This window comes from Amphiura filiformis, chromosome 20, assembly GCF_039555335.1.
Source record: "Amphiura filiformis chromosome 20, Afil_fr2py, whole genome shotgun sequence".
Lineage (NCBI taxonomy): Eukaryota > Metazoa > Echinodermata > Ophiuroidea > Amphilepidida > Amphiuridae > Amphiura > Amphiura filiformis.
This window is the reverse complement of record NC_092647.1, coordinates 47,699,192-47,721,159: the sequence shown is the minus strand read 5'-3', so window position 1 is coordinate 47,721,159 and position 21,968 is coordinate 47,699,192. Positions and strand designations below refer to the sequence as shown.

At 39.0% G+C, this 21,968-nt stretch overlaps 1 protein-coding gene across 1 annotated transcript; it reads right to left on the bottom strand.

The window, feature by feature from the left end:
- Nucleotides 1–2,076: 2,076 nt before the first annotated feature.
- On the bottom strand, nucleotides 2,077–20,996 carry LOC140141868 (torsin-1A-like). Its single transcript, XM_072163738.1, has 5 exons — nucleotides 20,702–20,996; nucleotides 18,317–18,582; nucleotides 12,481–12,656; nucleotides 4,603–4,718; nucleotides 2,077–3,394 (listed from the first exon to the last, which is right to left on the bottom strand). The coding sequence occupies exons 1-5, from the start codon at nucleotides 20,829–20,831 to the stop codon at nucleotides 3,159–3,161; spliced, it is 924 nt and encodes a 307-aa protein (XP_072019839.1). The 5' UTR covers nucleotides 20,832–20,996; the 3' UTR covers nucleotides 2,077–3,158.
- Nucleotides 20,997–21,968: the final 972 nt, after the last annotated feature.

Below are 21,968 nucleotides of genomic sequence, written 5' to 3'. Positions count from 1 at the left end.
TTCGACTCATTACAAAATATTATTTTCAAACCCCCATTTCTGAACACTCCTTTGCATATGTGACCAGCTCCAACAAAACCCGGAACAAGTCGCCAGACATGTTTTTTTGAGTTATAGGCCTTTAAAGATTACATTCCCATAAAGAAATTAAATTGTGGAATTCTTAATTTCATGGTATAAACCTGTGGGACTAAGTGGACTTTCAAATCATTGAAAGTACTTATTAAAAAGAGGTTTATTTAATCAATAAATAACAGTTGAAATATGATAATCCCTATTCAATAGGCAGAAAGCTAATTAGCCCATTACCCAGAATTGCAATTTGGCAAAAATATCAAGGTATCATTTACAAAATTATCCATATCTTGAAAAGTATTGATGCTATGAAACTAATTGGCCCATTACTCAGAATAGCAATTTGACAAAAATATCAAGGTATCATTTACAAAATTATTCATCTTGAAAAGTATTGATGCTATTTATATAATTTTGGTATCATTTTAAAGCTTATTGTCTTGTGTTTACATTTTTATTCAAATTATGAAATGTCAAAAATGCGACTTGTTCCTGGTTTTGTCAGTGCTGGTCACATGTTGATATCATGATTCATGATAGACTGGTATTTACTGAATATGTACAATTTACTATAGGGTTGATTGTCACAGCATACAAAAACACCCTATAAAACATGTTTTTGGTATATAGACCTATAACCAATAAAACATTAAATTATTTAAATATGACTTTTCAGTATAATAGTTTGTGTTACTAGCAAGTTGGCAAAACAGGATAATATGATCCCAAATTCTGGAATTGGAAGTAGTCCTATGACTCCTATCCTTCAAGCAATGAACTTCCCTCGGGAACTTCCATAAACCCCTTTGGAAATTGTTACAAACAAATTTGTGTATTTAATTATATGACATATTCAATAGGTGTAAATAAGTATATATATATGCAAAATGCCAAAAGCATAATGCCAATGCCATAAAAAGTACATGTACTAGTATACTTAATATAGCCTACATGCAATTTGTATGTCAGTGCAAATACTCCACCTTAAAAAATCAAATTTCCCCGCTACATACAGTATCAAAGAGCTAGAGGTTAAATAGTGGTTGGCTCAAGGTTAAAGATCAGATATACAACCCTGCTCTGCCTGTGTCTGTGATAAAGCATAGTTTAATACACGCATATCAGATTACTATCAGAAGTGTGATTCAAAAATCATGCAGTTGGTTTATATGTCTTGAAAAGAAAGGAATTTAAAAGTTTTCAATAGTACTTTTAGCCCATTAACTTCAATAATAAACAACATACACATTTGTACAGCTTATATGAAATTCACAATCATGTTAAAAATAAAAATGACATTTATTTAATATGTAAAAATATAAAAGAGAAATTATAAGTCCTAAACTTTTAAACCAGTAAAAAATCAACCATGTAGGCTGTGGCTAAAAATACAAATACTATATTCAAATTGTTCCCCATACACTCACAGTCAAAATTTTAATTTTTTAATTTTTGTTGCTTTTATCATAATTAATGTCTATCACCTCAAAATATTTTTTTTCTAATAGACTATTGATCAAATTGAATGCCACTCCTCTACAACCCTTGGAAATCTGAACATTTCCTACTTGTTGCTAAAATCAGGACATTTCATCGTATCTAAGGCCATCCATTATACTCCTTGGAAATCCGGAATTTTTGACATTTGTCATTAAAAAAAATCCGGACTTTTTCAACATATTTAATGTCATTCCTCTATACCCCTTTGAAATCCGGACTTTTTTACATTTGCACTAAAAAATCCGGATTTTTTCAACATATTTGATGTCACTCCTCTATACCCCTTGGAAATCCGGATTTTTTCAACATTATTTGATGTCACTCCTCTATACCCCTTGGAAATCCGGACTTTTACCCACTTGTCACTAAAAAATCCGGATTTTTCCTCATATTTAATGCCACTCCTCTATACCCTTCTGTACAATATGAAGTTGGAATTCGAAACTTCCATTAAAATTTCGGGTTATTTTCACTTTTTAATGAAGAATATGGAACTCCGGGTTTTTTCTTTGATTATTTGTGACCGGAAATCCAGACTTTTGTAGAGTGATAAGCTTGGAAATCCGAGTTTTTCTCTCATTTCAAATTCACTCCTCTATAGGGGGTGTGCACTTATTTTCTGGAATAGCCCATTGGTTAAAAACTTATTTTACAAGATTTTACGGTGATCTTTTATTTTATGTTACTGTATATAGTTATGGACATTTTTCTAAACCAAATGAGTCCGGTACAAGACAAGTCCAGTGTTAGAACAAGTTGAAGAAGTTGAATCTACATCTACATGTATGATATGCAAGTCTTCTAAGAAATAAAACTATGTTTATATGTATTTAACACAACTTGACTCTGTGATGGAATCTTGATACACTCTGTCTCAATCTTCATGTTTATATACCAGTTATAAGTGTGAACATTTATTGCCTCTAGGCCTACCGCTCGGGCAAGTTATTAATCGATGAGAAACTACCTTCTCATCGTCACAAGGACCTTCTCCTATGTTGCACCTCGAACCTGGAATAGACTGCCAATTGGTATCAGGGAATCACAATCAGTGGGTATATTCAAGCAGGTTCTAAAGTCACATTTGTTTCCATCGATTTTGTAGCCTTTATATCACAGGCAGTTCTCATTTATTTTTTCTTCAAGTTCTTCTTTTGCTGTGTTTTTTGAGTGCTTCGTTCTAAATGTAGCAGCGCTATATAAATATTTAAAATGTATGTATGTATGTATATAAAAATAGATAAACATTAAGAAAATAGATATATATTAAAAGATACTCTAAAATATACAAGTATATACAACATGAAGTAGTGAGAGGAAAAGAGAAAGTGTGATATGCGTACATTATATAGATATGGAGGGCAAGAGAGAGGAGAGGCGAGGCATAACTGGACTGAGTTTCAAAAGAACATTCATTTTTAATTTTTTCATGCTTGTACATTTTTGTTTTGGCATCTTTCTTTCATTCTCTCTCCCTCCCTCTCCTCCCTCCCCTCCACCCACCACACTGCCTCTCGTCTTCTGTAAAAAGATATCGCAACATGTTTAGAGATCACTCTTTTTCTGGCTATAAGCATATAGGTTCAGCTCTTCACGAATATTCTTGCATCCTTTAACGGCATACTTTTGAGTGTCTTCTGGCCAAAACTGCAATTCTTCCATGATTTCAGCGATTGCCGTCTCGGAAAGTGGGGAAAGTCCGCCTTAATTGCCTCTTCTTTGATACATAATTCGATGTGTTGACTTTCCAGTGGCAGAAATGGTATGTAATGACTTATAAGACTGGATTCCAGCAGTCGACTGCGGTGAAAACCAGTTTCTGAATGAAAAGAAAGAGCGAAAAATGTCTACAATAATAGGCCTATTTGTAACTTGTATCAATGATATTAGCATGTCATGTTATTTCAAACATGTCATCATCTCGTAGCCTTAAAATGTGTTAATAGCTCATTCCACCTACCCAAATCATATCTTAGTGGGGAAAGTGAGGAGTATTCGCCTATTTTTCTGACTAGGCTAGCAACTTCCATTTTAAGTTTAGGGAGGACCTGATCTGCTCATGTGAAACCAAGGAGTGAAGGCCAGTTTATACACCGTCTTGTTTTTATCAATGAATTGACAAATTGATCATTGTGATCACCTAAGTGACAATTAAAGAATTCCAATTGGAGGTCCAAGCAGTCAAGATAAATAAGGTGTTTGAAGGAGAGGCCGGAATGTCGTTTTACATAATTCACCCCCCCATCATGGTTTTATTCTGCTCTCTTGACTGACAGATTGATCATTGAATCACCTCAGGACAGATGAAGAATTCAATAGTAGGTCCAAGAAGTCAAGAGAAACCAGAAGGTATTTAGAGAGCTTAAGAGGAGAGGATGTCGTATCACTCATCCCCGTCTTTGTCATGCACTGCCCCTAGCTGAGATATTGAGGACCCCAATCGAAGCTCCAAGCCATGAACAGAAATCAGAAGTAGGCCTACATGTTTAAAGGAGAGGAGGGAATATAATTTTCTAACCTCCCTCTTAGTTGTAATAGGTCTATGGTTATAACAAATGGATCATTAGATCACCCTAAGAATTCGTGATGGGTACAGTGATCCCAGGGAGTGGGGAATATCACATACTTAAAAGTAATTAGTCCGAATATTACAAGCCCCATCAGTCCCACATCCCCCACGAGGGGGAGGGGGAGGGGTAATTGAACAACACAGTGACCTTTCAGAAGTTGTTTTCCTGCCGCCGGCGGGTTTACGCTATTTAGCTGCTGTTTCTAGAATTGCCAATCCCTCGGGTTGCAAGGCCGGGAAAAACAATGTTACAAAATGCTACCATAGACCATTTAAAACAATGGTCTATGATGCTACATATAGTACATGCCTCCATCCCTGGTCACATCAACCCGTTAAATCAATGCAATCCCCGCCAGTGCCCCATATTTCCCGAGATATGGGGGATATGGGGAAGTAACTGGACGGTGAATTACACCAATAAGTTCCCCAATAAAGGTTATTTTACAAGACATTACCTTTTGCGTTGAATGACATCTTCTCAATCACCTTTTCAAAGTTACGTATGCGCAGCGTATCGCGTGTTGAGTTGTGATTTAGAACTATTTCTGAAATGTCTCTCCCTGCAACATTGCTGCATGAAAAGAAAATCAACAATTTGACAATATAATACAAAGTGTTCAGTATGAGCTATACGAGGGGGTATCAAAAGTTTTAGAAATCGCCCAGAAGTGAAAGAGCTATATCAATGAAATTTTGTCAGTGCAATCACTGGTCCTTATGTACATTATGGTCCAAAAATGGTCTCATAAGTATGTTTACTTTTTTTACAGGAGCTAGATGTCACTACCTGCCTATGTAATCGCATAACCAGCAAAATTGAGGCATGCAGCATGATTAAGTTCCATTTTAAGGGTTACAGCGCCCAGAAAATCTGTGATGAAATAAAAATTCCTTTTCCAAAAAGTGACAGTAACATTATCACAATCACCACCAAAGATAACTTTCATTTCATCATAAATTTTCTAGGCACTGCAACCCTTCAAAAGCAGGATCTTAATAATGCTGATTGCCTCAATTTTCTCAATCTTGCAGTTTATGCGCAGTAACTGGGGCAGCAGGTTATTGCCATCTAGTGCTACCTGTAAAAAAAGAAAACATACTTATGAGACCATTTTTGGACCATAATGTACATAAGGACCAGTGATTGCACTGACATAATTTCATTGATATAGCTCTTTCACTTCTGGGCGATTTCTAAAACTTTTTGATACCCCCTCGTATATAGTATGATTGTGTGTATAAGAAATGAATGATCATGTGTAAAAATAGGCATGAACTAGAACTGGGTAGTATAAGCTCTCTGTTGGGACTCTGATACCTGTATAATATGATCTATAATATCCCAACAAATCGCCCACGCTATGGGGGGGGGGGGGCATCGCGGTTTACGAATGGGACTATTATTGTTGTATACTTGTATTTTAATATTCAGCTCATCTACCAAGCAAAAGCATGGATAATGATGGAGGGTTGTGTTTTCTCATGTCAACGTATCCACGTGTGTCTTCAGAGTGATGAAGCTGTTTCGGAGAGGAGTATTTGCAACATTCCATGATAAAATTAACCCACAGCTAAGTACCATTGTTGTATATGCCGAGATTATGCACCCACTGTGTGCTCAACATCTTCAGACAAAGAGGGCTTCTAGTCATCTCTATCTGCTCATATGGGACCCCTGGAAGGCACAACATTCACCTCTTCATCGGGGATTTTAATGCTAGAAGAATAGGAAGCTTTCTCATCCTTGGGTTATCATGGTTTATTCGCACCCACTGCTACCATGATTTGGACAGGTCTAAGGTTGTAGGCCTACTCCAACAGTGCAATGTCATCAGCGAAATCCAGATCATTCAGCATCTTATAGCAGGATACCTTCTTGATACTTTCACAACTCCAGCATCGACTACAGTGGACTGGATAATTCCAAAGATAGTCTACCAGGACAATGAACAGGAATGGTGTCAACGCACCACCCTGAAGAACTCCTGCTGAATACTTGGAAAGGCTCTAACACACTTCCATCTACCATAAGACACTGTTAGCGAGTCAGATGGTACTGGCCACAACTTTTAGATATTCCGTAATGTCGCAGAAAACATAACGGACGTGTTGATGGTGTCGAAGGGTTTCTTGTGCTAAACTCAGCCTGGTTGGTCCTCAGTAAATTTAACATTGTTCAGATAAAGCTTCAAGTTGTGGGCATAGGTGATTAATGGCAGGTTCTTGTAATCCTTTTTCAGTCTAAATAATTTGGTCACTACTTTTTGGTATTGACAGAGCCGTATCCCGGGCGTACCGTACTTCAAGATAAAGTCTTGACATCCTTTCCCTTGTTCTATTTCACTATCTAAGTACTGGTCTACCTCATCTGCAGTTGTGAAAGGCCCACCTAGATCTTTCAGTTTCTGAAGATCTTCTTCTATCCACTGCAACATTTGCGATTTCTTTGACAGTTAGACCTTCCTGTTTCAGATTCCAGTCATTTATTATTTGCGGTATTTTGCTTGATTTTAATTGATGAAACCTACACTGCGTTCTGCAGATATATTATGGACGGGTGCCTGTTTAAGCTTGTCTGTGTCCATTTTTGACAAAGCATATGGGTGAAATCCGTCTGCCAGAAGTGGTAGCAGCATCTTCAGAAGTTTTGGGATCTCTGATCTATACACAGTGGCCCCTTGAACTATAGTTTGGCATATGTCGTCATCATAGAGTACCACAGAAAACTTTTTTTGCATTTCAGCATTTTGAATATCATGTATCTGTGGAGCGTGATGAAAAACATCCACAGTCCAAATTTGGTGGGAATCGGATCATGAGGGCCCGAAATATGCACGTATGAATACCTAATTAGCCCCATTGAAATCAGTGTAAATTGGCCTGGTTCCATACAGTTATGAACCAGGCCAATTTACACTGATTTCAATATTGGGGTATGTGCCCCCTTCTGCTGACTGAATATTAAATGCAAAATATCATACAATATATGTTTTTATGTATGCCAAACAATTATCGACTCTTAAATTACCACTTTTGTGGTAATACATTGTATTTGAACAATGTTATCCCGAAGGTCACATGGTCCAAGAGATAGCAAGAATTTCTTTGACAAAAATGACCAGGTGTCTTGTTATGATAGTTGGATAGAACATCCCATGGGACATCTGAAAAGTGAAGTCTTGAGTGTCGTGAGCGGTGGAGCGTGACATCAGAGGTCAATGACCTCAAATTTGACCCGTTTTCCTGTATAATTCGTATTATGCATGCCATTTATTAACAACAGCCTCGATTTTCACATTTTTGGTGTCTAATGAAAGATATTGAAAGATATTGAAATTATCTATCAAACAAAACCAATATCAATGAGATTTGAAAATGTTTCGATCCTAATTTTGAGCCAAAAACGTCAAAATTTAGCATTTTTACCCATATTTTGCAAATTGACCTGACATAAAACTTATAATTTCCTGAAAAGCGTGAATGTATTACTTAAATATTCTTACTCAAAAACTGACCCATTATGTTCACAAAAAGATGACCAAAAACAATGTGTGTAGGTAAAGTCGTTTTTGGGCAAGGACATTTAAAGTGCAATGACCTCTTAAATTTACTATGTGAGAGGTTTTCTGCACATATAGACTGTGGGCTATGCTAACCCCACTCCCCCTAGGGGGATTTATGGAGGCAGGTATTTTTGGGACCCTAATGCATTGAGGTTTTGAAATCCATTTGCCTGCACATTAGCCAGCGATGGGTGAGGCGGTGAGGGCGCTTTTTTCAAAATGGCCGCCAAAATCACAAAAATCAACATAACTAGGCCAGTGAAGCTCCTAGCAGCATAATTATAATGTCTACACCCATGTTTTTAGGGTCAAGTAATCCAATAGTATCACTTACATCAACAGGGGACCTAAATTTCCAAGATGGCTGCCAAAATTTCAAAATGGCCGACATTGAAAATGAAAATTATCTATATCTCAGTCCTTGAAGCTCCTGCAAGCATAATTTTGATTTCTATACCCATGTTTGCAGGATCAAGGAGTCCAATAAAATCACTAAGAACAGCCCAGGACACAAATTCCAAGATGGCTGCCACTGAATTTTAAAATGGCTGCCATTTAAATCAATTTTGTCTATATCTCAGTCGTTGAAGCTCTAAGGAGCATGTCTCTGATGCATTATGCAGTATTGTCTGAATCAAGGATTCCAGCCAATACATTTAGGTTTTGAAATCCGCTTGCCTTCACATTGGCCAGCGGTGGGTGAGGCGGTGAGAGCGCTTTTTCAAAATGGCGTCAATAATGACACCATAAATAATCAACGACATGTCTATTACCTAAACACAAGAAGTATCAAAGCCTTAGTAGTATAAGTGGGTAAGTGCAATAGCTGTCCTGTGAACATTTGGCAATATATTATATATTGTACTCATATACACATGTCAGCTACACATGGCAGCTATTGCACATACCCACTTGGGCACTCAACAGTCGAAGTCCCAACTCCAAGATCAACGACTAATCTAATCATATTCAGTAACTCTATTTGTAAAAGGATTAATTCTAGGGAAAAAATGAAACGACAGCTAAGAGTAGCTTGATGACGTAGCTCCCAGTTGCTGATTGGTGCTGTTTTACTGTACTGGTGATACTGGTGTTGATACAGTAGCTCCCAATTGCTGGTTGGTACTGGGGTATCTATCTCCTGCTGGTATTGGTGATGATAAAGTAGCTACCAACTGATTGTTGCTGGGTTTAGCTATCTACTGCTGATATTGGCGTTGACGAAGTAACTTCCTATTGCTGATAGGTGTTGATGAAGCAGCTTTCTATTGAAGTAAATGTTTATTGGCGCTAAGGTAGCCATCTACTGCTAATATTGGTGTTGGCGAAGTAGCTACCAATTGCTGCTTGTTGCTGTGTTAGCCATCTACTGCTGACATTGGTGTTGATGAAGTAGCTTCCTTTTGCTGATTGTGTTGATGAAGTAGCTTTCAATTGTTCACTGGCAATAAGGTAGCTACCTACTGCTGATATTGGTGTTGATGAATAAGCTTTCAATTGTTCATTGGCTCTAATGTAGCCATCTACTGCTGATATTGGTCTTGAAGAAGTAGCTTCATATTGCTGGTTGCTGCTGGGTTAGCTATCTACTGCCGATATTGGTGTTGATGAAGTAGCTTCCAATTGCTGATTGTTGTTGATGAAGTAGCTTTCAGCCTTATTGTTCATTGGCTCTAAGCTAGCTATCTACTGCTGATATTGGTGTTGATATAGTAGCTCCCAATTGCCGATTGTTGCTATTGTAGCTATCCACTACTGATATTGGTGTTGATGAAGTATCTTCCAATTGCTGATTGTTTCTAAGCTAGCTTTCAACTGCTGATATCCGTGTTCGTGAAGCCCTATTGCTGATTGGTGCTTACTGGTGTCAATGGCGTTTATGAAGTAGCTCCCTATTGTTGATTGTTGTTGATGAAGTAGCTTTCAGCCTTATTGTTCATTGGCTCTAAGCTAGCTAACTGCTGATATTGGTTTTGATATAGTAGCTCCTAATTGCCGATTGTTGCTAATGTAGCTATTCACTACTGATATTGGTGTTGATGAAGTAGCTTCCAATTGCTGATTGTTTCTAAGCTAGCTTTCAACTGCTGATATCTGTGTTCGTGAAGCAGTATATTGCTAATTGGTGCTTACTGGTGTCAATGGCGTTTATGAAGTAGCTCCCTATTGTTGACAGGTGTTGGGGGTATCTACTGCTGATATTAGAAAAAAAAATTTGTTTAAACTATTCAACTGGAATCACGGTTTTGAGAGGCAACAGTTTCACACCTTATCCTAGGTGCATCTTCAGGCCGTCTGTTGGAAGCTACTTCATCAACACCAATATCAGTAGTGGATAGCTACATTAGCAAAAATCAGCAATTGGGAGCTACTATATCAACACCAATATCAGCAGTAGATAGCTAGCTTGGAGTCAATGAACAATAAGGCTGAAAGCTGCTTCATTAACAACAATCAGCAATTGGAAGCTACTTCTTCAACACCAATATCAGCAGTAGATAGTTAACCCAGCAGCAATCAGCAATATGAAGCTACTTCTTCAAGACCAATATCAGCAGTAGATGGCTACATTAGAGCCAATGAACAATTGAAAGTTTATTCATCAACACCAATATCAGCAGCAGGTAGCTACCTTAGCGCCAGTGAACAATTGAAAGCTACTTCAGCAACACAATCAGCAAAAGGAAGCTACTTCATCAACACCAGTATCAGCAGTAGATGGCTAACACAGCAACAAGCAGCAATTGGCAGCTACTTCGTCAACACCAATATTAGCAGTAGATGGCTACCTTAGCGCCAATGAACATTTACTTCAATTGAAAGCTGCTTCATCAACACCAATCAGCAATAGGAAGTTACTTCGTCAACGCCAATATCAGCAGTAGATAGCTAAACCCAGCAACAATCAGTTGGTAGCTACTTTATCATCACCAATACCAGCAGTAGATAGATACCCCAGTAACAACCAGCAATTGGAAGCTACTGTATCAACACCAGTATCACCAGTACAGTAAACCCAGTACCAAACAGCAACTGGGAGCTACGTCATCAAGCTACTCTTAGCTTTGGTTTCATTTTTTTCCTAGAATTAATCCTTTTACTAATAGAGTTACTGAATATGATTAGATTAGTTGTTGATCTTGGAGTTGGGACATCGACTGTTGAGTGCCCAAGTGGGTAAGTGTAATAGCTGACATGTGTAGCTGACATGTGTATATGAGTACAATATACAATATATTGCCAAATGTTCACAACACAGCTATTGCACTTACCCACTTATACTACTAAGGCTTTGATACTTCTTGTGTTTAGGTAATAGACATGTCGTTGATTATTTATGATGTCATTATTGATGCCATTTTGAAAAAGCGCTCTCACCGACTCACCCACCGCTGGCCAATGTGAAGGCGAACGGATTTCAAAACCTAAATGTATTGGCTGAAATCTTTGATTCCGACAATACGGCATAATGCATTAGAGACATGCTCCTTAGAGCTTCAAGGACTGAGATATAGACAAAATTGATTTAAATGGCAGCCATTTTAAAATTCAGTGGCAGCCATCTTGGAATTTGTGTCCTGGGCTGTTCTTGGTGATTTTATTGGACTCCTTGATCCTGCAAACATGGGTATAGAAATCAAAATTATGCTTGCAGGAGCTTCAAGGACTGAGATATAGATAATTTTCATTTTCAATGTCGGCCATTTTGAAATTTTGGCAGCCATCTTGGAAATTTAGGTCCCCTGTTGATGTAAGTGATACTATTGGATTCCTTGACCCTAAAAACATGGGTGTAGACATTATAATCATGCTGCTAGGAGCTTCACTGGCCTAGTTATGTTGATTTTTGTGATTTTGGCGGCCATTTTGAAAAAAGCGCCCTCACCGCCTCACCCGCCGCTGGCAAATGTGCAGGCAAGTGGATTTCAAAACCTCAATGTCCCAAAAATACCTGCCTCCATAAATCCCCCCTAGGGGAGTGGGGTTAGCATAGCCCACAGTCTATATGTGCAGAAAACCTTTCACATAGTAAATTTAAGAGGTCATTGCACTTTAAATGTCCTTGCCCAAAAACGACTTTACCCACACACATTGTTTTTGGTCATCTTTTTGTGAACATAATGGGTCAGTTTTTGAGTAAGAATATTTAAGTAATACATTCACGCTTTTCAGGAAATTATAAGTTTTATGTCAGGTCAATTTGCAAAATATGGGTAAAAATGCTAAATTTTGACGTTTTTGGCTCAAAATTAGGATCGAAACATTTTCAAATCTCATTGATATTGGTTTTGTTTGATAGATAATTTCAATATCTTTCATTAGACACCAAAAATGTGAAAATCGAGGCTGTTGTTAATAAATGGCATGCATAATACGAATTATACAGGAAAACGGGTCAAATTTGAGGTCATTGACCTCTGATGTCACGCTCCACCGCTCACGACACTGAAGACTTCACTTTTCAGATGTCCCATGGGATGTTCTATCCAACTATCATAACAAGACACCTGGTCATTTTTGTCAAAGAAATTCTTGCTATCTCTTGCATCTTGGACCAACAATACAGTGCAAGTCTTTCGAATTCGGCACCATTAATTTCAAATGTTCAGGAGTATGTACAGGGGGGGGGGGTTAGAATTATTTGATTTCAAAATCAAGTTGATTTTTATGTTAAGATAGGTCAGCTACATATTTTAAGAGGTGCAGAAAAATGTTGGTGCTAATTCCACCCCCACTATAGGCCTGACGCTAGGCACATTTATCTCTTACCTGAGAAAGATGAAGAGAGATTTCTTGAAGTCGACTCCATCCAACTTGTCATGATAGTCTATGTATGGTTTGACAACATCAAGTAAGCCATCAGGTAAGTCTTCAACTTCATCAAATATGAAAAGTTGTCTTGCGCATTGAGCCACATTCGAATGTATCTCTTCCCGTAAAGATTTCTAAAAAAATATGAAACATGATTTATGTATTATTATTTACGAGCAGAACTTTATTTGGGTTTTTGATTACAAGAAAGTCATTATTTAAATGCTTACAATTTATTTATGGAGTTCTATTGTGCTAACACACCTTTCACTTTTCCAAATTCATTAATAAAATAGCATATTAGCTTGAGCTACCGCCTCGCTACAGCCTCGTTCCAACCTAACATAGTAAAGGCTGCAAATTTCGACAGGGATGAGACCGCTGACTTCAATAGTAAAAACTTGCAACTAATAGTGGTCCAAACTATATTAGAGCCACGCAGGGCATGAAAGCAAGGGTAAATATAAGTTTGTAACACCACAAAATATATCAATGCGTTAAAGCATATCGGTGGCGTCACGCTGGGGGAGACTGGAAACTTCAGGCAAACTACAAACAGCAATTTCCATCATTCTTGCAGCGAGGCGGTAGCGGGGCTGTACCGGGGTTTTCCCCATACACATACCACCATACGACTGCGTGTCGGTGGTTGTGCTTTTTGTAGTCACTAGTTTTGCTCTAGCTCCAATTTCACGCATTCGTACACCTCAATGGCAAACATTGACGGCTACACCCCACTTGAAATATGAAATAATGCAGGCTTGGCGGGGATTTTCATCCGTCGCATTTCATCACCTGTGTTACACGTAGACAACAGAATGATGAAGGTTTACAACGCAATGCAATTGAATTTTAGTCTTGGTCAGGATGTCCTGAAGACAGTCAAAGATGCGCCCGAGGAGTTTTAGGTTGCCAAATAACATTCAAAGGCAAACTTCATTCCACTTTTGATCTCATATCAGCTAAAGCTCTCTGAGCAGATCAAAAACATTAAAATGTGGCCATTAGAGATGGCAACATTAGAATACAAACTCAACGTAGTTTCTTGGCCTTTCCTCCTGTCGTCCAACACCTGCCATTATTCATAACCACAATGGTCTTGCCATTCCTAGGCTCTCCGATGTTTATACGGAATCCCATACTCTTTTGCAAGATGTATGATTGCTTACTTGCTTATGTCGACTTGTCTAGTCGGACTCCGCTGATGGCTCTACACAATACTCTGTTCTGCATGCAATTTCTAATGTCTTGTCTTTCTAGTCCAATATCCTCGATTAGTTGCTTAATGTAGTCCTTCCGTGGTTGTCCTCTTGATCTTTTACCATGCATAGGCTGCCACAGCAAAACTCTGGAAGCTGCCTCTGTTTCACTTCTGGCACAGTGTTCATCAAATCTCACCCTTTTTGTTTTCAGCCTTTCGGAGATTGGTGAGAGATTGCCGTATAGCTCCTTATTGGAGGTGTGTGACTGCCAGGTAACATTAAGTACTTTTCTCAGTAGTCTTGTGTAACAACCATCAAGCGCCTCCCTAAACTTTGATGTAATTGTCCATGTTTCTGCACCATACATCAGAACTGATTCGACTGTGGTGGTGAAAAGCTTGGTTTTAAGATTTCTAGGCAGGCTGCTCTTCCATATCTTGTTCATGCTGTTGCAGGCCCTCCATGCCTGGGCTTTTCTGATGTTAAAATCCTTTTCACTGCTGTCAATCCAAGCCCCAAGGTATTTGAAATCTGTAACTGCTTCAAGCTCGCTTCGGATTGGGGATACAGCCATATTGCAAACCATTGCCTTGGTTTTCTTGGCGTTCATGCTGAGACCGACTGTTAGTGCTGCAGTCTCAACAAGATGTAGTAGCTCTTCAGCATCACTGAGAGTGCTATGTCGTCAGCGAAGTCGAGGTCTGTAATTGTTTGCGGGCCTATCCTCCGACTTTTCCTTGTTTTTAGTGTGAGCCCTAGCCGATCTTCATTACTATGCAGTGCTTTCCTGAGAGCATAGTCGAGGACTGTTACAAATAGAAATGGTGCACTCAAGTGTGTCCCCCTGCAGTACTCCAGCATCAATTATGAAGTCGTCGGTGATTCCATCTGGTGTGGTAACATGGGCAACAGTGTTCTCATAGGTGTTTCCAATAGCCGCCACAAGTTTCTCTGGTACTCCATATGCTCTTAGAATGTCTAGCATTTCCTTCGATGGATGGTGTCAAATGCCTTTTTAAAATCGATGAAGACCAGTGCTGCTTGCAGATTGTTGTTGTTTATCTCTTCAATAATTCTTCTCAAGGCCAGTATTTGTGACACTGTCGACCTTCCAGGGCGGAAGCCATTTTGGTTCATTCCTAGTACAGGATCCAGGAAGGGACGAATTCTGTTGAGTAGTATAAGTCTGTTGTAGGTCTTTGCCACTGTGGATGATAAACAGATGCCTCTTTTCCGATCCTTCCCTCTCTGAGATCACCACTTTTTGGAATTGGGATGAGATTGAAAATTGACCACTGCTCGGGTTTCCTACCATGCAGTAATGCCTCATTACAGAAATAGAGTATGATGTCATCAAGGTGGCATCTCTTTAAAACTTCTTTTGTGATTTCATCATTACCTGCACTTTTTCCTTCATTGATGACTTCTTTGCTGCCTCGTACTCTTCCTGATCGAAAGCATCTGTTCGCCCGGGCTGTTCGCATGTCAAATTCCCGATGCACCTGCTATATCGGCTCATCCTCATTGGTGATGACTGGTGGATTCCCAAGTAGCTGCTGGAAATGAGAAAACCAATAATGCAGTCTCTCACTCTTTGTGTCCCCTTTGATCTGACCTTTTTGGGCAGTTCTCCTTCCACTGATCTCATTTATCAGATCCCATGCAGCTTTGTGCTGGCAATTTTGATCTGCTTTCTATACCTGGCTGATCTTTTGTTCCAGGATTTCTTGATTAATTTTGTCATATGTCTCTTTAGGTGATACTTCCTTGCTTGTAGTTCGGATCTTGATACACTAGTGCATTCGTGGGCATCCTTCACATATGCTTCATGCACTTCATTCCGGGCACTCTCTTTTCTGGAATCAGTCCAGATTGTCCCCTTATGGCGTTTGGGGGCCTTTGGTATCAGTTCTTTCGTAACCTCCCTGTTTGCCTGTTTGAAACATTGATATGTGGATGTAGCATCTTCATCGCCCTCACTTTCATGTTGCAGAGCACTGAATCTATTCCGTACTTTAACAGCATACAAGTCTTGTAGTTGCGTGTCTTGTGCCGAAACCTTCCAGTTGTACCTGATCTTCCGTGGTGGTGTCTTGCCATTCGATCTGAGACGTACTTTTGCTGTAACAACACGGTGATCCAATCCAATGCTTGCGAAGGAGTTGTATATAGGTGCAATAATTGAGAATGCTATTCCTCCTTTTCCTGCGTACTAGGATGTAGTCAAGTTGTGCCTTAAAACCAGATGGTAATGTACATGTCCATAATCTGGATTTTTTCTTGCAGAAGCCCACATTTGCTATTTCCAGTTCATTCTCTATTGCCAATGTGTGCAGCAATTCTCCATTTCTGTTGGTGGAATCATGGTAGGGGAATTTGTAGTGCTCTTTGCCAACTCTTGCATTGAAGTCGCCCATTACCATAAGGAAGTTGTGAGCTGGAACTTGTTTGATGGACTTGTCCAGTAGCACATAGCGTTCTTCTGACTCTTTCTCACCAGACACATTAGTTGGGCAATATGTGACAATGATGGTGGTTTTGAGACTTCCTCCAAAGGTAGCACATATTATCCTTGGTGTTATGCATATGCAGGAGAGAAGGGTCTTCTTTGCCTTTGCACTCATTAGAATTCCAACACCTCCTGCCGCTATGCCTGCTCTATTCCTCCATGCTGATGATGATACTAGTGATATCCATCAAAGAGGTCATGATGTCTGATTGGTTCATCAGGGTGGACTATTTTATGCTCCTGTAATCCAAAATATCTTGGTTGTGACGCTTAGCTAAGCCACATAGTTCCTCTTGAAGGTAAATACTTCTTAGTGTCCTTGTATTTAAGGTTGATACAAACATTGATTGCTTACATTTTAGTAGATTTTCTTTCCTTGTTCTTCCTCTCTCCGTGTACACCCGTCCGTGATGCTTTAAGGTGCTCACATCATTAATATTAGTAGCTAATACAGATTCAAAACTTGGATTTACGGTAGGGGCTTTAACCCTAGTGCGTTTAGTTGTTGCTATCATTTTGAAGTCTTTCAATTACTGAATACTGTTGATGGTCGCAGCTCCTATCAACAGCTATCCAGTGGCCGTTGAGAATGTGCAGTGCACTGAATTCTTCATCCGCCCTTTGCTCTTGTCACTAATGTCTCCAACCATAGCTCCAAGTATATAGCTCAGGTCTCAGGACTTCCTGATTTTGATCACTGGCTGCTGGTTGAACTCATCTCAGGCACCCTTTTGCCGTTTTGAATCTGAATCTCTACTCCGCCTAATATAGTGATATATCTTAAAGGAAGTGTCCGGCAATCACAACATTATGTCTTATATATGTTAGAAAAATAATTATCAAGCATGAATCACATGGTTTTATTTTTTTTAAACTAATATTTACCATAAAAACGAATAAAAGCAGCAATCTCTCAACAAGCGATATTCAAAATTCCCGCGCCGAAATTTTCGTCGTGGTTATTTGTGATCATTTCTCGTCAGGCTTCATTGAATTATTAGGACGTCATTGCTCTAGACAATTTTGGCCCGGGAAATTTGAATATCGCGTGTTGAGAGATGGCTGTTTTTATTCGTTTTTATGGTTAGTATGACTTAGTTTTGAATAAAACCATGTGATTCGTGCTTGATAATTATTTTTCAGACATTTAAGACATAATGTTGTGATTGCCGGACACTTCCTTTAACTATTTGCCCATAGCTGGGGCAAGCGTTGGTGAGCACCAGAGCGTATCCACACGCCGGTGGGTCATGCATACTGCACCTCTAGAGCCGCTTGCTGCTCCGAGATCCCCTGCATATCTGCCTGGAATCGCAAGATATCCAGTTACCGGTAGTGACCTACGGGGAGGTTATGTAGGAGTCTTGAATAAGGAGAGGTTGTGTACTGGCAGGAGAAGACTTACGCACACTGCTTGTCTTTTCACCTTTCGGCTAGCCAGCGGCAAGTTGGGTTGCTTAGCAGTATAGGAGTGTTTCAAGCAAGCAGACTAGAAGTGAAGCTAGGAGAATGATAGGAGAATAGGAAGGATAGGTGTGAAGGATAGGAAAACAGCAGCTACATGTACATCTACAACTACATGCACTAGACGCATCACTTAAACCTGTGACAAGCTTGTCACCCACCACCCACCAAGATGTATGCTAAAGGCTGCCAAATGTGTTCTTTATGCTTTAAAATCCAAACTTAATCGTGAACGTGAAAGCCATTGGAAGCGCAATATGCTTATGCATGGTGTTGTTCAATGGACATGATGGAAGGGAAATTTTAAAATAATATTGCTAAATGGGTCACTGATTCATCAAATAAATGGAAGAATGTTAAACAAAACATCAACGACCTCCTGCTTAACCAGCGCTCTGACTGTTGGAAAAATTATATCCTCCCTCTTTAATATTGGTCAAGGGAATCAAGTCGGAAAGCAGTGACTTCACTTGGTGATCGGTCACCTCCCAAGTGGTCCTTTGGAAGGTATATTCTAAGAACACGACCAGATTGTGGAACTCCAGACATGATCAATGAGTCGCGCAGTGCCTCGCTAGGTCTATTCAGAGAGTCTTATCAAGAGCTATTAAGTATTTACCTTGTAACTCTGAAGTTTGTTTTTATCTGGGTAATCTCTTTGGGGTACTTTGAGGTGCACAAATTGACTTCCCATTCCTTTCCTGTATATACTCTCTGCGATCAGACTCGACACGTGGTTTTTCCCTGTCCCTGTGCGACCATGGAATGATAAAACAAGCGCTCTTTGAGGATTCTCGTCATGAAAGAAACCATGCATAATGACAGGTAGCTGTTCCTCTGCAATATGTTGACCGAATAGATGTCCACGGAAGGCGTAGTGCAAACCTGTAAGTATTAGAAAGGAAGAAAGAGTATTACTATTATGTTCGGTCTAAATTGAAATTCAAAATAATAAACAAACAAAATTGTGCAAAAAAAAACCCACCAATTTTGAAAAAAACAAAACCAACCAAACACATAAAAAAAACCACCATTTGACGTTCTATACCAGAAATATGGGAAAATCATAAGGCTGCCATAAAGCTACTGATTGGTTCAACCTGCTGAGTGAGAAACATCCCACGATCAGTAAATGTCAGTATGATAACAGTCGACGTCTGTGCTAACGAAACTAAAGTTGGACGTGGACAATTAAACCTGCTGTTACGTCAAAAATCATCCAATATAAAATTTAATTAAATGATTTTTGAATAAGCACACCAATACACCATGTACACATAACAGTCTATTCACTTTCCTTAATCCTGTACAAACATATTACAGAAATACCTCTTAGAATATAATAATGCCGTTAATGGTGTTACAAGTTCTTGGTACTTAGTAGTTCTCCTCATCTCTGTTTCATTTCAAATTAAGATCAGAGGGAGCAGCGTGGCACACTGATTAGGTCTTTGCCTTTTGGTGCGAGTGGTCCCGGGTTCAATTCCACGCAGTACCAAAAAATATATCCGCACTCCCCGTCATCTGGTAATGGCGGGGCAGATGATCCATGATAAAAAAGACCTCGTTACAGTTGGTTCTTATCAGGGTAACGCCCGATTGTCGGTTACACTTGCCTGTCCTGCAAAAATACCCCGACCAGCTACTAAGTATCTACGGCGACCCCCTTCACCAGGTCACTTGTGCCTGGCCGAAGTTTTGTCAGCGTTATCTCCTAGATTTCAGTTGTTAATCCCAAGATATGCTCGACATAAAAAAGAGAATAACAATGGCCATGTACTGATTCCAATGATTTGCGCGGAAATCAGGAATAGCCTATTACGGGACTTATAGAAGTAATCTTATCATATCGGCGTTCCAATGGTCTAACATGATATATGGAGCTCTATGAATCTGGTTTATTTACATCAGAAGGAAAACACGAAAAGAAAAGAAAACATTATACTATCCCAGAACCTGCGAAGAAAAACAGAGCAGTTGAAGAATGAATATTATGTTTCACCATTGTGATCCGGTTTAATAGAGAGAGACTGTACATTTAAAAGTGTTCGAGCTTCCAAAAAAGGACTATATTGGGACAATATGCGCGTGTAAAAATTTGGTATTTTACACTATTTTGGCACATGATCGGGGTGAATTTTGGAGGGAAACAAGCTCCTTGCCCCTTTACTTTTTCTTTGCCTTCCCGATTTTCTCTTTCATTTTTGTCAAAGGGGCACTTTTCTCTTTCATTTTTTTTTTGTCAGGGGGCACTCTGTCCCAACTGCCCCCTGCTGGCTACGCTACTGACCGTGGCCCAAACCAAAAAAGTGGCCGATACCCAGAAAAAACTGCAATATTGGAGTAGCAAGTAGTACACAAACTAACCAAGCCATTTGTATAATGTTGACTTTGAACTTGACCTTGAACCCAGCAAATATGTTTATTATGTTTACTGTGTGACGCATCATCATGATTTTGGCATGTATTATTTCAATAAATGGATGATAATCTTTCTGTCGAAAAGACTGTTTGGAATACTTCTGAAAGAAAAATAATTTGTACAGAGTAATTAAAGGGTCCTATTGATAAAAGATTTCATGATTGTATTCATCAAACTTAAAATTTAATGACGAAGTCGCTGGTAAAATATCTACTCTAGTATTAATTAAATGCAGCGATGCATAATACCATACGCACATGCACAGCAATCTTTCTATTCACAAAAAATATATTGACTTTGTCAGTATCACGAGTACATATTTTTTTATGTTAATTTTTATAGGTAGCATTGTTTTCCTATGGCATATGGATTATGCAAATACTTACTCCAAAACAATTGGGCCAACATGTTTGGGCTGTTGAAGGGGCGGCAAAATTCACCCTTTCTCCAGCCCCCGGGTAGGACATGTGGGAGCGGCCTGGGTTAGGTGGTTAGGTACGCCACTGGAACTGCAGCCCCGGCCCCTGTCACCCCTACTTTATATTTTTCATATGGACGAATTTATAGGCCTACGTACTCTACCTGAAATATTTCCCACTGAAATCCAGTCGGAATTACATGCTTCAATCTCGGACACTAGCGATGATATTGTAATCGGTTGCGGTAAGACGACAGTTGTAATAAACTGCACAAAAACTAGCAGAATGGACATCACGTATGAAAAAATAAAAGTAAACTCTACAATTTTGTCGGGTAATGAGTGTGGTATATAATTAACCCATAATGCATATCCTGTGCAAAAACCGAAAACGATCGATGTTGGTATCAATATAGCGAACGCGTTGTAAGGATGTTTATTCCAAGACTGTCTGCCTTGTTCATCTCGGTCCCACAAGCATGCAAGAAAACGAAAGCAATGGTAGGATGACGCCGATGCTTATTTTCTTGTTTAAATCAGCAATGTTAGGCCGCGTTTGATTAATCCCTAAACCAAAAAAGTCGCGAATACCGACTGTGCTTACAACTGCTGTAATTATAACTCCAAGAAATGCTGCAATATATGGAGTGGCAAGTAATACATTTACTAACCACGCCATTTTGTATATCGTTAACCGTTGAACTTTACCACTCGAACCCTGTTAGTTTGTTTATTATTTTCCAGGCTATTTTTATCACCTGTTGCAAAATGCCATGCATGTATTATTGGATTAATTAAAGGGAATGACAATCTCTGTGTCGAAAACAGTTTTTTTAAAATGCTGCTGAAAATGAAAATTGTTTGTAGTTTGTACAGCTCCAGAGTAGGCCCTATAGCTATATCGTTTGGGTTCCAAGGGTGCGAAACGATATTTTGCCCTTATATCTTGAAACTTGTGATGTCGATTGAAATCCTGAAGTATGAACCCCAACTTGATGTCATCTTATATAACCTATTTCTTCGTAATCCTTAAAGTCCCTACTAGTACACAAATTTTGTTGTTCCCAAAGCAAAATATTGTCCCATGGGTGGGGAAAGGTCATTTAACTTTACATGGGGTCAAATTTCAAACTTCATCAAATTGAGTCGAATGTACCGTTCTTGAGTTATTACCAAAAAGGTCATAGGTCAAGCGTTGACCTCTAAAGGGTCAACATTTTAAATGTTCTGATAAATGATCTTAAACAATCCTAATTAGCAATATATATGATGTTTTGTAACCTAGATTTCGCATTAAAATAGGTCAATGACCATAGAAACCCATTGGCATTGACTTCAAATTGACCTCTAAAAGGTCAACGTTTCAAACTTGCTCCGATTTTGATGAAAATGGTGTTAAAATCTTCGTTTTGATAAATGATTTTAAATAAT